The sequence below is a fragment of the Neophocaena asiaeorientalis genome, unplaced genomic scaffold (genome assembly GCF_003031525.2).
Source record: "Neophocaena asiaeorientalis asiaeorientalis breed wild unplaced genomic scaffold, Neophocaena_asiaeorientalis_V1.1 scaffold450, whole genome shotgun sequence".
Taxonomy (NCBI): Eukaryota; Metazoa; Chordata; class Mammalia; order Artiodactyla; family Phocoenidae; genus Neophocaena; species Neophocaena asiaeorientalis.
The window spans coordinates 77,930-94,115 of NW_020175674.1; the positions used below are offsets into that span (position 1 = coordinate 77,930).

Sequence of the window (16,186 nt, forward strand, 5' to 3'; positions counted from 1 at the left end):
GGATTCATTACTTGCAGTAGGTAAGGAGAACCCCAGGGGTCTTTCCCAAAGCAGGGTCTCCCTGAACAGCAAAATTGGGGAAGTTTTAAGTTAAGGGCACGTGCATATTCATGAAGGGGCTCGGGTGGTGGACAGAGTCCAAGCTTTAGTTGATGGGCACACAAGGGTCAGAAAAGGTCAACGTTATCCTCCCTTAGGTTCCAGTTGATCTGGTGGTTGAGCCTTCAGGCAAATCTTTACCACTGAAGCAGAACTGGGAGTCTTTACAACAATGTTATCTTTGCTGCTGTTACTTCTCTTGCCTGATAACAGTCCTTTGTTCCTGCATTCTTTTGTTCCCTTAAGATCGTTAATTACTGAGACCTGTTCAAGGGCAAGCATTGTGGCCAGGCTTAGATCACAAAATGGCTGAGGCCAAAAATGGCTTCTCTTATGTCAAGGAAACCATGCCTGGTTCTCTTTCTCCAGGGACCCCCATCCTACCTGTTCACTCACGTAAAGCCGCTTAATTAACTGTTGCTCATTTAAAGCCATGTTGTCTAAGAGCCCCTGTTCAATCTATTTGCTTCTGCTTTAGGGTCCTACTTTTCTTTCTTCCTTTTTTTTTCTTTTTCATGACTTATGATTTTTTAAAGTTAAACTTTAATAAAATTTTATAAAACTCACAAAGTCTTCAGACTAAGTACTTAAAGCATCCCCAAGATTATAAAATAAAAACAGAGTTTATCATTCATAAAATACTGAAAGCTTAGAAAATACTTAGTAAAAATATATACATAGTTACAAAGAGCACATGAATTAAGTCATTTTAAAAGGTTTAAGGGCAAAAATTAATAAAATATCTTCAGGATATAAAAATACTCCAAAAAATATTTTTGGGGAAACCAGTTTTATGGAAATGGATATTAGGTGAATTGACTTCTAGCCTATGAAGTAGGTGTCTGGAGGCCCGCAGAAAGGCCAGTGCTGAAAGGATGTATTTGGGTGAGTAAACAGGAGATGGAAGTCATTTGACAGTTCAGAGGTCATTAGAACCCTTTGCAGACGCAATCTAGTAGAATAGCAAGAGCCAGGCCACATTTCCATGAGTTTGGGATGATACTGAAAATGAGACCGTCAACATGCCCTGTCCACCTCCTGTCTTACAACTTGGAGCAAGGCTCCAACCCTCCCACAGAGCCTGGGAGGGAGGAGGCGCTATCTTCCCCGATGATTACATTTTAAAGACGTGTCTCCCAGGTCCTGGAGAAATTTGGAAGTCAGGAGTCATAATTCTGGCAAGAAGCTCTAAAGAGATTTACATCTCAAAGGGGCAGAGGAAGAATTTACATGTTTTCTAAACTGGCTGCTCTGGATGCTGAAAACTCAGCCTCTGTGCACCGGTGCCGAATCAAATCTCCGAGACAGAGTTTTGGGTGAAGAAGAAAAGAAGAGCTTTATTGCTTCGCCAGGAAAAGGGGGTCACAGTGGGTTCATGCCCCTCAAAACTGTGTCCCAACCCGCGAGGATTTGGTGAGGAGTTTTATTGGCAATAGTTCAAGGGCAGGGTTGCTGATAAGATTAGGGTGTGTTCAGGGCCTGCATTCCTTTAATCTGGTCTCATGTAGTCAGGGTCTCTCACTGTTGTGCCCTCTAGACACGCAAGTTCAACGGCACATGGCTCAAGGGCCTAACCGCTCTTCCCGGACTGGATCGAGGCTCCAACCCGTGTCCCCTGCATTGGCAGGCAGAGGCTCAACCACTGCACCACCAGGGAAGCCACCATGTGGTCTCTTGATAAGCTTCTCTTGTGCCTTTAATCTGGCCTCAGGTGGCCTTCTCTGGAATGAAGAATGCTAACATCTTCCATTTGCTGGGGGTTTAAATTCTGTGAAGATCTCAAAGATATTGTCATGTGTATCCCTTGAGGGGGAACCAGGACCCTGCCCCAAGGCTGTGCTATTGTTTCTTGACAGCTCCTCCCCTGTCTCTGCATTCCCTCCCTTCCCTGACTAGCAACTGTTCGACTCTGCCCTTTGGAACTCAGGGAAGGTCATGGAGGCTAGAGTCTTACCTACAAGAAATGGGGGACACAGAAATATTTCCATGCCCAGGAGCTACAAGGGTCCCACTCAGTTTCACTCTAAGGAAAGGGAGGTTGAAGAAAGAAGCCAGTGTAAAGTTTAGTTGAGCTGAGGGGACTGTTAAAGCCCACTTGGTCAGAGGATGTAGCATTTCTTTTCTTTGCCCCAGGTTTATTATATTTTATAGGCAATGCCCGGGCAGACCAATTATTTAGTTCCATTTGCAAAATTTGAAACAAAACCCAATCAAGTACTTTTCTTTTCTTTTGGCCTAATGTCAGGGTGGAAGAGTGGTTTATGCTAGCAATGCCGGGAGGGGGGGTTATTATTCCTTTACTACTTTGGGACTAAAGAGAAGAAAGAAGATAGAATCTGAAAACCCTCGTGAGATTTCCAGGTGAATTTCACCCCCACATTCAGATCAGCATCCAGCCGTCTGGCTGTGTCCTCTAAAGGAGGGTCAGCACTTTGTCAGGCCAGATGGCATCTGCAGAGGCACAGACAGGTAGGAGAAGCCACACACGCTGTTGGCACTGTGTGCGGTTTGCCTTTCACCTTTTGAAACTCCCTGAATAAATGCATCTCTGATATAAAAAGTATAAACCAACGTTAGAACTATCTGATTTATCAACCAAAAAACAATAAATCACGGCTTGCTCAGTATTCTACCGGCACCCGTAGCAACTAGAGGTGTCTTTCATTTAAGCTGCTGTGAAAATTCTTCAGAAGCATGTAGAGCTTTTATGCCAGTTAGGTGTGCAGGTTGAAGATTTCAAACATGCAAAACTACGTACAACTTATTCTGACTTATTCTCTCCTTGAATTCCTAAAATTCCTCCTCAAAAACAGGCAGACTCAAGGCTGGTAAATGGTAAACATTGAAATGAACTACAGTCTGGCATCCTAGATGCTTCCAGCCAGAATGTGGATCAACAAACTCATTTTCTCTGGAAAGTGCATAATTTGTAAGATTCGCACTTAGTCACCAGCTCTGAGAAGATGGTAGATGTCACTCATCACGATAATGACAATAAAAATGATAATAGCTACTGTTGATTGACACTATTTTTTAATTTTAATAAGAAACTACACAAAGTTATTATTTTCCCCCTATTACACAGTTGGAGAAACTGTTTCCTAAAATTGTAACTTACCTTTTACTTGTCACAGAGTCACCAAGGGCTGGAGCTGGAATTCAAAGGCAGCTTTGTGTGTTTCCTTCAACTCTACCTACTGCCTCTTTATAAAAAGGAGTCTTATCAGCCCTCCTACTGGGTATACAGAGGCTGTTTAATCTACTTAGAAAAAGTGACAACACACTTCAGTCTAATTAATCCTAGATGAACTGTTAGGTTCTACATTTCACCAAGTGAAATTTCCTACAATATTTTGTCATATTCTAGAATGCCAAAAAAACAAAAGCTCGTTCTCTCAGAAACAAAAGTCCCAAACTTGCAAATGTACTGGTGATTGGCTCTGCTAGGAGTGCCCCTTCCGAGCTGGGGCAGCCACACGAATCCTCTCTCCAGGAGACTCTCCCCAGCTCCCCCATCCCGTCTCCTAGGTCTCTGGCCAGTCTCCTAGGGTTACACTGCTGCTGCCCCGTGCCTCCTGGGGTACCATCACAGGGATTTTCTGTTAATGTGTGCTTCTGTTACCAGCTGGACTGCTACATACCTTTCACCCCTCTCCAGAGTTTCCACCTGTGCCCTCATCTCACACCCGAACCACCCGATGGAGCTTCCTTAAGACACTCCCAGAGCCCTTCATCCAACCCCTTAATGCAAACCCTCCACACAAGCCTGGGACTCAGCCCAGCTGCAGGGTCACTTCCCACAGCCCCTGCTGTCAGCCGTCCCCCTCCCCATCCTGGGACACTCAGGCCCGAAGATCAGTGCACCCAGAACACCTCAGTTTAGCTGATACAAAAATGACTGAGCGAGAATTCTTCAACCCTCTGTCCAGGGTAAGACATGTGTGTTTGCCCTGGAAATGTTACTGAGAGCCTCCTATAAAGAGTTTGTGGTGGTCTTCTTGAGAATGGTGGAGAACTGAAATGAAACCCTAAGTTTCTTCATTGCATGCCCCTTCAAGCCAGACGGAAGCCCCATTAATAACTTACTCCATTCCACAAACGTGTATTTAGATGCAACCACATGCATAGTACTATGCTGTGCGTTAGTATCATTAATAGCTATTCTCACTCTAATCCTACCCTTTGGCAATAAGTCAGAAGCAAAATATTTTTGGCCAGTAATAAAATAACAATAAAACAATAAACATGAACTTTTTAATGTAGATTTTTTAAAAAGTTCTTTTAATCACTCAATTGTACAACAGTTCTGGAGCCCGGCTAAAGCTCCGGATGCCTTTGTTCCAGGAGGACACCTAGAATGGGAGATTTCTATTTGAGTTGGAGGAATGTTAGGGATCACCTGCTTTCATTACCCCTTTTTATAGAAGGGAGAAATGAGACACAAAGATGCTAACTTACTGCATTCCCAAGGCCACAGATAATTGCTGAGAACCAGCTCTTCTCGCCCAGGGTGCCTTCCTGTAGGCTTCAGCATTGACAGCAGAGATGAGCAGGTTCACTCCGCGGCAGGTGCGGCCAAGCCCAGAATGTTCTCAGGACTTGGGAAAACAAGCCCGATGGGCCTGTGTGGAAGGTGAGGTTCCCCGCACAAACCCCCAGAAGGGCGCCACATTTATTCAATGACTAAGTACTCAGCACCAAGCACTGAATTAAAATGACATTCACGCCTTAAGAAGGGAGCAGTCATGGGCTTCCCTGGTGGCGCAGTGGTTGAGAATCTGCCTGCCGATGCAGGGGACACGGGTTCGAACCCTGGTCTGGGAAGATCCCACATGCCACGGAGCAACTAGACCCGTGAGCCACAACTACTGAGCCTGCGTGTCTGGAGCTTGTGCTCCGGAACAAGAGAGGCCGCGACAGTGAGAGGCCCGCGCACCACGATGAGGAGTGGCCCCCGCTCGCCGCAATTGGAGAAAGCCCTCACACAGAAACGAAGACCCAACACAGCCAAAAATAACTAAATAAAATAAATAAATAAATAAATAAATAAATAAATAAATAAATAAAGAAGGGAGCAGTCAGACGACCAGCGCTGCATTAGGATTTCCTGGGCTCTAGACCCTTTGCCTTCATGAATATTAATTTTAAACATTAATATTAATAGAAATCTTTAAAATTAGATTTTATGTCTTTGGTGGTATAGAGACAGATATAATGCAGATTGGATTATATTAATTTTTTCTTCTGATTTTAAAGAATTTAAAACACGTTCGCGAGCCCCTAAAAGTACGGTCGGTGGGCTAGTGCGTCCTGTGCCCTGCAGATTACCATTGATCCGGATGTGTGGGGTTGTCATTCCGTGATGCCCCAAGGAAAGGAATGACACGCCCTCCTCCCCACCAACAAAGCCGGCACCGCAAAGCCTAGGTTGTTCGGGGGTTAGGGGGCCCCAGCTCCCCACTTCCCTCAGACGTGAGGCTGGGTCACGGCTTCCTTGGAACTCCGGGGCCCTGTCTCTGCATTTTGAAATGGGAAAAGATGATCCAGGAGTTTGCACCATATGCCCCAGCCGGCCAGGCCCGATCTGCCGCGGTGATCACGGCGTCCTGAGGGCTCTATCAGGGGTCCCCCGAAGCTGATTCTGCCACCGCGCCAATTCCAGGCGGACCTCGCCTCCCTCCACCGGTGCGCTCCGCACAGCGGCTTTTAAGCAGACAAAAATCAGTTCGGGCTCTTATCATTTCATCGCCTGAATCTATTCCTACTTCTTTTGCTATTGAGCGCCATCTAGCGATCACTAGGTTTCATCGCATTAAAATGTTAAAAAACAAACAGGAAAAAAAAAAAAGTCCACAGAAAAGTCCTAACAGGCCCTCAGCCCCGGCCAGACCAAACCAAGCCTGAGTTCCAGCCATACTGAACTGAAATCCTGCCCTAGGACGGGACCCGATTGAAGGAGATGCCTCACTTCCGGTCTAGCACGTGAGTGTTAGGACCGCGCAAGGGAAGGGGATGGTGAAATGGTAAAGAATGATGAAGAAAAGGGCAGAAAGGCAATCAATACTCAGCCCCAAGGATGCGGTACAAGTGACAGGACGATCTGCGGGGAGGGGTGGGTGCAATGAACCGGAGTTAGTGACAGGTGGGCCTGAGACCCTCAGAGCGCTGGCGGGAAACGAGAGTCTATTTTCAGGCATGAGTGCACTTGGGACCAGAAACAGAGGGTTGGAAAAAAGACAGTCTTGGACCATCAGGAACCTATGGATTTATAAGCTGCTTGATGACCTGGATCGTAATCTTTTTTAACTATAACTGTAAAGTGCTTTCAAGTGTCCTCTGCAGGCAGGGGGTATTCATTTAAATGCGTTTTGATCACATGATGTAGGACTGAGAGACCACCTCCCTCAGTCAGCAGCCGGGAATACTTTTCAAGACCTTTGAAATGCACACCAAAGACATGATAGAAGCAAATCCAGGGGAGAAACTGATACATAAAATGTGCATGCACTGGAAATCTCAAAATGATCCAAGCCCCACATGGCGGCTCCAATACCGCAAGTCATGTTCATTGCTGTCACATTTGAACAACAGAAAGAAATGTGGAGCCACCGTCTATCAGACTGTGCTTTCTATAAGGGAAGCTTTCTGCCTCATGAAGGAGCAGTGGTAGATGAGCGTTTTGAGTTTGCTTTAGTTAGGAGATTACGGTTCAGAGGAAAGCATTCCTGGACATCTGATTTGTAAACCGAGACCGGAGATGCTGGCGAGTTTCGCCTCCCCACCGCTGTCTCCCTCGTCCCTATTCACCCCTCCAAGCCCTGAAGGGCCTTCTGGAAACCCCATATTTGAAGCCACTAAAATGATGTCAAAAGCTGAACATCGTAACATACGGATGTTAATCTTGGGTCATACTACCTGAAATGGGCTTCAATTTCCTTACCTGGGAAAATGAGGTCAGCACTGTCTACTTTGGAAGATTATTGTGAATTTTAATGAAGACACATGTTTAAAGTGCCCAGCACAGTGCTAAACAAACAGTAACCCTCATTACATGTGTGCTCCCAGTTCATATAGAGAATTGCCATTGTTCTCCTGGCGAAGCTGGAGGTTCAGGATCATGATTTCTGAGGCCAAGTCAGGGACAAGGCCCGAAATGAAATGACACCAGCGCTCTATGTTTGGAAACCACGTGGGAAGCCGAGGACCAAGTGCCAGGATGAACCTGGACCTTTCCCACCTGCTGCAGACGAGGAGCTACTAACACAGTCAACTCAGTGAGTGCCCTGGGCTGCCTCTACAGAGAGATTGTCCAATTTGCTCTGCAGAAGAGCTATCCACATGGATTAAGGATAGAATATTAAGTCATTTTGCTAGCAAGCAGTTATGATAAGCCCAGAGGGTGTCCCAAATCATACTAGGTGTTTGCTGGGTGTGGTACAGAAGCCTCTTGGGAGTGCACACCATCAAAACAATCTATTTAAAGGGGATTTAAGTAAACCCAGGAAGCTAAGCCATCACGAGGCCCTCACTTCCTCAAATCCACACACAACCTGATAGTGACTTGGAAAGATTCTTCTAGAAAATGGCAGCTATTTGTTCTCTTCCTGACCGGCTGTTGAGCTCAAGTCTTGTCCTCCCTTTTTCCATGCCACTCACCACATTCAGAACAGAGCATTTCAGGTTGTTGCTGCATAATGTGTAGACTATTAATCTTGACCAAATCAAGAGCAAAGTGCAGGAAGTTCAGACCAATTTGTTCTGCGCATGTCCCGGGGAGTTATGTTAAGGAAGAGGCAAATAGTTGTGTGGTCCACTCGTGAATGAGTCCATCATTCTAAGGAGAATGAAGAATGAAAAAGAAAGGAAATAACAACGTAGGGAAAGCTTTGCTTAAGAAACTTCTACTAGTTAAACTTTCATCCATCGTAGAACCATCTCTCCTCTTCTATGGCCCTCCCTCTGCAGAATCAGCCTGAAGCCCAAAGTTGTAGGCGTCCCTCAAAGAATGATATGTAAGTAAAGAGGGTCATTTTTACTTATGAAAAAACTTTTTCATAAATTTTTAAGGGGACGCAGTAAGAGTTGCCTCACAAATTAATGTAAATATTCGTCTCTTCTGTTACGATTCTAATTAACTGAGATTGCCTTTACAAGCCATGGCCAACAGCTCCCCCTGGGACTCTTTCCTTCCCTGGAAACTGTCCTCACACAGTCCACAAGATGCGGGGGCCAGGGAGAAGGGGGAGGACTTGAGCGCAAACAGCCTTGATCTTGGCAACATTCAACCTCACTGAGTCTTGGCTTCCTCATCTGCAAAGTGAGCAAATTAGTGGAGAAGGTCTCCAAAATACCTTCTAGCTCTAAAATTCTGCCTCAAATGTAAGGTTTTAAATATGGATAAAATAAAAATCTAAAGCAATTAGCTGGACTGGAATTCTTAATACTAAAGAGTTGGAAGGGCCAATTTGGTATTTGTTGAATGACTCAGTGTCTTAGGACCCAGGAAGATGTACACAGCAAACTGAAACTGAACTAGGTGACGTGAAGTCTTGTACTGTTCTGTAGGCTGGTCCCAAATAAATGACATGGGAGAAGCAAGTAATCTATAAACTAGGTGCATTTGTTTGTCAAATATAGCCGATTGATGGCCCCCAGATTTGGATAAATTCATTTCTCCAGTGTTGCCTTACTGTGTTCCGTTCAGCTTTACTGGTACATAGACATAGACTACGCCTGGCTGGGCTGAAGGAAATATTGGTAAAACAGAAACATTGGGCTTCCCTGGTGGCGCAGTGGTTGAGCGTCTGCCTGCCGATGCAGGGGAGACGGGTTCGCGCCCCGGTCTGGGAAGATCCCACGTGCCTCGGAGCGGCTGGGCCCGTGAGCCATGGCCGCTGAGCCTGCGCGTCCGGAGCCTGTGCTCCGCAACGGGAGAGGCCGCAACAGTGAGAGGCCCGCGTATCGCAAAAAAAAACCAGAAACACTTTTTTAAACAGGGAACTCACCTGGTTATCACACATTTCCTATTACTCTTCAGAGGGGTAGACTCGGTGCATTCAGTCTGCTTTCCCAGGTAAATCTATTTCTCCACTGCAGAAAGAGGGCAGTGGAGGCGCTGACTCTTCCCTCCTGGCCTCCGCTTTCAGGACTGCAGGCCTGGCTGTCAAGTTGCTGACAGCTGTTATTTATTAAACCAGGCCCTGGACATGAAACACCTGGGTTGTCAGGGTAAATCTGAGTCATTTTCTAAACAGTGACAAGGACCCCTTTGCACGGCCAGCTTTAGGAACTGTGAGGCAGGGAAACCCGTTCACCTTAGCCAGGCCTGGCTGTCCATATGGACCCTCAAGTTGCAGAGAAATACAACTTTACGTAAAAACGTAGCAGGTCTACTTTGCTGGGAGACCCCAAAGTATGTTTTCAAGGACCTGCTCTCGCCCTCCCTCTGCGTGGGCTGGTCTAGCTAACCCCCTCACTCTCCTTTTCCACCACGAGGGGGCGCTAGAGCGGGACAGTGAACAGGAGGGTCCGCGGAATTCTCGCCCCACAAGCCGCACCCCACCCACCTGCAGGGCTTCTGTGGTCAGTAAACTTGGCAGAGCGGCTGACTCCAGCCTTCACTCGGAGATGCGCAATAGATATGCACTTATTAGTGACTCTAAGAGGTTTAAAAGTAAAAAGAGAAGGGGTTACAGTTGGAGGGAGAGAGAGTCCAAGGGAAAGAGAGAGAAACCCGTTATGTTTATTTCATGCAGCATTAAAAAAAAAAACTTATTTAGGGCTTCCCTGGTGGCGCGGTGGTTGAGAGTCTGCCTGCCGATGCAGGGGACGCGGGTTCGTGCCCCGGTCCGGGAAGATCCCACATGCCGCGGAGCGGCTGGGCCCGTGAGCCATGGCCGCTGGGCCTGTGCGTCCGGAGCCTGTGCTTCGCGACGGGAGAGGCCAATTTTAACATAAAACTTACTAAATCCTGCTCAGCTGGAGTTCTGCAAATGTTCCCGCTTGGGAAATACTATACCAGATGATCACGGAAGCAATCCTAATTCTGAAACTTCTAAGATCTATTTACATATTTTCTAAAGCACAAGTCTGAGCACAGCCCTCCCCTGCCCCCAAATCCTCCATGGCTCCCACCTGCCTGTAAGGTCCAAATTCCTTAGCATGACATTCAAGACCCACCGGAGCTTGGCCTGAACGTAACTCTCCAGTCTCAATTCCCTTCCTCCGTGTGCACGAGTCTCTGCTCTCCTCCATGCTGGGCTTCCCCTGCCCCCTCTTTACATGGCCGTTGCTTTCCCACCTCTGTGCCTCTGTTCATCCTGGGTCCGGTCGGAGTGCCTTTCCTAGTCGTTGCACATCAAATGCAACCCACTTTAGACACACAGTTCAACAGTCCCCTCCCAGATAGCTCTTCTCTAACATACCCTCATAGTTAGAGCCCTTATTCTAGACAAGATACTGGGCTTCTTGTGTAGAAACATCTGTGTATATGTCTTATTGTCCCCTAGGGTTCTTGAAAGAGTGGCTTCATACCCGACTGCCTGTCCTCTAGTTCCTAACACATAATAGGTGCTTATTGAAATAATCTGAAGGGTAAATGGCTGATGTGATTCAACAGGAAACCTTCTGGGCAGAAAGGAATAGTGGTCTGGGGACCAGAGGCCTGTACTGGTTCTGCCATCAGCACGTGGGGACGTGGGCCTTTTGCTACTCTGCCCGAGAGCTCGGTATGCTCAGTTCTAGAAAGACAGGGAAGGGGCTGGCAGGGGCCACAGGCCTTCCAGAGCTAAATTGCCTGAGAGTCTCTTGATTTACATACTCCACCTTACAAAGAACTTGAGGCAATCTTACAGAATTAAGAATAGAGTGAAAGAGAACAATTGATGACAAAGAAAGAACAGAGACCTGAGGTCTATTTGAATTTTCCAAAGGAAAGAACCTCTAACAATAGGGCCTTAGGGATCACAAGAGACTGAGAAAAAGAGATTTTTTAAAATCAGGAAATCATCCTGAGTTCTCAAAACTGTCCATAAAAATGACTGACTATTTTATTACTTCTAAGGTATCCCTCATCTTAAATATATAAGATCACCAATTCATCTCTGCAGAAAATGCTTGCCTTTAAAAAAACCTAATGAACAAAAAAAATTTTTTTGAAGTATATTTGATTTACCATGTTTTCAGCTGTACAGCAAAGTGATTCAGTTATATATATATATATATAGTTTTCAGATTCTTTTCCATTACAGGTTATTACAAGATACTGAATATAATTCCCTGTGCTATATAGTAGGACCTTGTTGTTTATCTGTTTTATATATAGTAGTGTGTATCTATTAATCCCAATTTCCCGTTCATCCCTACCCACTCCTTTCCCCTTTGGTAACCGTAGTTTATTTTCTATGGCTGTGAGTCTATTTCTGTTTTGTAAATAAATTCATTTGTATCATTTTTTTTAGATTCCACATATAAGTGATATCATATGATATTTGTCTTTCTCTGTCTCACTTACTTCACTTAGTATGATAATCTCTAGGTCCATCCGTGTTGCTGCAAATGGAATTATTTCATTCTTTTTATGGCTGAGTAATATTCCATTGTATATACATACCACATCTTCTTTATCCATTCATCTGTCAATGGACACTTAGGTTGCTTCCATGTCTTGGCTATTGTAAATAGTGCTGCTATGAACATAGGGGTGCATGTATCTTTTTTTTTCTTTTTTTTTTGTGGTACGCGGGCCTCTCACTGCTGTGGCCTCTTCCATTGCGGAGCACAGGTTCCAGACGCGCAGGCTCAGCGGCCATGGCTCACAGGCCCAGCCGCTCCACGGCATGTGGGATCTTCCTGGACCGGGGCAGGAACCCGTGTCCCCTGCATCGGCAGGCGGACTCTCAACCACTGTGCCACCAGGGAAGCCCTCAAGTATCTTTTTGCATTAGAGTTTTTGTCTTTTCCAGATGTATGCCCAGGAAAAAAATTTAATTCTCTGATACAGTGGTTATCAAAATGTGCTTTCCAGGTCAGATACATCAACATCATCTGCATTAGAGAATTTTTTTAATGTTCCCTTTGCTACTGCCTTAGAAATACAAATTCTCTGTGCTCAAACTTCCTGCATCAGAAACTGTGGTGCGGGGTGTGGAGGGCAGGAGTCTGTTTTAACAAGGCCTCTAGATGATTCTGATCCACACCAGTTTGTGCATAATTATGTTTGGAGCTAAATATGTTATCACGTGTGTCTATAAACTCATTTATCAAAGATACAGAAATGTGTGGCTCCCTTTTCTCTCCACTCTTTTCTCACTCTTGTACAACTCACTCCAAAGTGGGGTGATGGGGCTTCCCTGGTGGCGCAGTGGTTGAGAGTCCGCCTGCCCATGCAGGGGACACGGGTTCGCGCCCCGGTCCGGGAAGATCCCACATGCCGCGGAGCGGCTGGGCCCGTGAGCCATGGCCGCTGAGCCTGCGCGTCCGGAGCCTGTGCTCCGCAACGGGAGAGGCCACAACGGTGAGAGGCCCGCGTACCGCAAAAACAAAAACAAAGTGGGGTGATGGCAAATCTATGTGGTCCCTCATCTCTGACTTCTGCAGGATCCACTGCTTAGGGGTCCCTGCACCAATAAAATCTGCCCTGTTTTTTACAGCTGATCAAGCAGACCCCTGCAAATTCCTGGCCTGTGGCGAGTTCGCCCAGTGTGTGAGGAATGAGTGGACCGAGGAAGCCGAGTGTCGCTGCCGAGCAGGGTACCCTGAGCCCTGTGCCCCCGGAGAAGACTGTGACGACACCCCAGGGAAGGGAGCGCCGTGCAGGTGGGTCTAGCACTGCGACACTCAGACCCAAGAATTAGCCACTCAGGCTTCTGAGACACCCATCATTAGCATGAATTCATGCAGTCCCGTAAACCCATGGTTCTCAAACTTTAGTGAACACCGGAATCTCTCAGAGAACCTGTGAAAGCACACGTGGCTGGGCCCTGCGAGGCTGTTTGTGATTCGGTAGGTCTGTGCAGGGCCCAGGTACAGCTGCTGCTGGTCCCAGGACCACACTTTGAGAACCACTGGCCCTAAGCCTTTCTGCAGGATTTCATTAAAGCCAGTAAGGGAAGAAAAAAGAGGCTGCATCAGCTTTAAGACAGAACACCACGTGACCTACTACCTTAATCGGTGTCTATGTGTCTAATATTTGAGTTTTTCCCTGGTTGCAAACACATTAGCTGTCATCATAAGAAAGCTGAAAAATATAGAAAGTGATGAGAAGGAAGATTAAAAGCCTGTGTAATTCATCACGTTAATTGATGTACTACTTTACATAGAATTTTCCAAAGCAAAATGGAATTAGACTGGCTTCTTATTTTAGAGTCAGCTTTTTTTACTTAGAACATTGTCCCATGTCATTAAATATTTTCTGTAGCATCATTTTTTTTTTTTTTAATTTATTTTTGGCTGTGTTGGGTCTTCGTTGCTGTGCACGGGCTTTCTCTAGCTAGTTACGGCGAGCGGGGACTACTCTTTGTTGCGGTGCGTGGGCTTCTCATCCCGGTGGCTTCTCTTGTTGCAGAGCACAGGCTCTAGGCACGCAGGCTTCAGTAGTTGTGGCACACAGGCTCAGTAGTTGTGGCTCACGGGCTTATCTGCTCCGCAGCATGTGGGATCTTCCCAGACCGGGGCTCAAACCCGTGTCCCCTGCATTGGCAGGCGGATTCTCAACCACTGCGCCTCCAGGGAAGTCCCTGTAGCATCATTTTTAATGTTTACATGGTAAGCCATTCTCTGGATATGTCATACGTTGAATCAGTCCTTCATTTCTGAAGCTCTTTAGAAGGAGGAAAAGGAAGTAAGATATAATTGGCTTTCTATTCACAAACTAGACTTTAGGGCGTAGGTTGCCTCATGAACAAACAGGGAGCCCAGTGGGTCCTAATTCTTCTCCAAGTCCCGTGTCACCCAGTGAAGCTCTGCCTGGGGGGCCTCTGTCCTCAGAAGTCTTCTCCCGAGCCTGTCCCGAGCTTCCCCAGTCCCGAGCTTCCAATCACACACTCTTGAACATTTCCTCCGCGAGGATCACCTTGACGCATGTCTTTATTAGATCATCCTGTTTTTGTCACTGTCCTCTTATTCATTCTCGTGGCCGCTGTCCCTAATTTCCCACCAGGGGCACTTGTGGCCAGCTGCTTCCACAATCGACAAGAAACAAGAGAGACTGAGCCCTTTTCTTGATGAAACATACCCTGTTCCTTTAAAGTATTAATATTTTAAAGACCATTATCCAATAAGAGTTAAGAAGCAATATTCTGGAGTCAGACAAATTGTGATTAAAATGTTGGCTTATCAATTTACTAATCAGGTGACTTTCAACAAATTTCCTAACTTCTCTAAACCTCCATTTTTTTCATCGGATAGTGAGACCAATAAAAAACCCCTGTTGGGTTGCTGCAGCGGGTATATGAAATTACATTTATAAAGCTTCTTAACAAATAGCATAAAACACAGAGTATCCGTTCAGGTAAGGGAAGATTATGATGATGCTGTCAGTTTTCTCTGAGTTAATCTCAATCCTGACAGAATTCTTTATGGAATTTGACATTCTGCTTCTAAAGTTCCTCTGGAAATAAAAATGTACAAGAGAAAATCTTAAAGTACGATGGTGGGGAGGCTGCTCTATAAGATAGAAATACATGAAATAATAATATTTAAAGCACTAAGATAGACACAGACCTAGACGATAGATCGACAGAACATATGTAAGCCCCGAACAAAGCCCTATATATCCAAGAATTTATTTTAACAAGCATTTCACATCAGTAGGGAAAGTATAGACTTGTCAGTAATGATTAGAGTACACCTGGCCTTCCATTTAGAAAAATAAAATATTAGTTTCTTACCACACACAAATCAATTCAAAGATTCAAACCTAAGATTGAAACTATGAAAATATGAAGAATTTCTTTTATATTTCTATAAATTAGGCTAAAAAAAGGCTTCCCTAATAAGACCTCAATCCAAGAAGACATTTTCCCCATAGGGGAAAAGACACCATAAATAAAATTAACAGATAAACAACAAGGTGAGAGAAAAATATTTACAACTTATGGACAAAGAATGAACCTCCATACTAACAAGCACTCCTACACATCAATAAAAGGCGAACATACTAATATTAAAATGAGTAAAGAATATAGAGGCAAGTTCATAGAAGAAATCCAAGTGGCCCGTGAAACATAGGAAAAGGTATTCAATCTCACAGTAATTAGGGAAATCTAAAAACAATGAGGATATATCATTAGCTACTCATGAGTTTGGCAAGAGGTCAAAAATATCCATTGCGGGTAACATCAGGGAAAACTAGTTCTATCAGGCATTGCTGTTGGGTGTATTAATTTGAAAAACATGTTTTCAAGAGAAATTTGTCAATATCTATAAAATTTTAAATTTGACTCAGATACTCTACTGTGTAAATAATTGTTTAGACAATTATTCCTACAAAAATCATTGCACTTTGCAATGTTCACAGTATCATTGCTTTGAATTATGAAATAATTGCACAGCCCATCAATAGGGGAACAGTTAAGTCCATAGTGTGGTGTATTATTCACTGTGGAACATGGCAGTTAAAAGCGGTAATATAGTCTACTGGAACTGCCATAGGAAAAGACCAGGACATTTCATAATATATCAATTTACATAATATATCAATAACAAAAATATGTACTTATAAGTATATTAGTTTCAACCGTATGGCATTGCCATGTTGCCAGTTAGAAATCATCAAATATTGACAATGTTGTATGATTCAATCTAATATGTAAGTAAAAGCATAGCAAATATATGGAATAATAAGTATCATTAGCGATCATTCCAGTTAACAATGGAAAGGAGCAGATTTGGGGTCCAAAATTTTAATAGGGCTAATGTATTCTCTGTGACACTATTTATAATAATGAAAATCATTTCAAACATAGGGGCCAGATTGAGTAAATGATGATAAAAGTGACATGTATAAGGAGGTTTTAATAATATGGAAGTACTTGTTTTAACTACAGCAAGATCACAAGTTTGCTCTCATTGTACACCTCAGATGGGG

General features: G+C 44.8%; 1 protein-coding gene across 1 annotated transcript in view; it reads left to right on the forward strand.

The window, feature by feature from the left end:
- Nucleotides 1-16,186, forward strand: part of IMPG1 (interphotoreceptor matrix proteoglycan 1) — a gene marked incomplete at its 5' end in the record, with an annotated part of 72,117 nt that overhangs the window by 52,848 nt on the left and 3,083 nt on the right. The window contains one exon of the mRNA XM_024731860.1: nt 12,750-12,915. Within this exon, the coding sequence (XP_024587628.1) occupies nt 12,750-12,915 (166 nt within the window). The remainder of the gene's footprint in view (nt 1-12,749; nt 12,916-16,186) is intronic.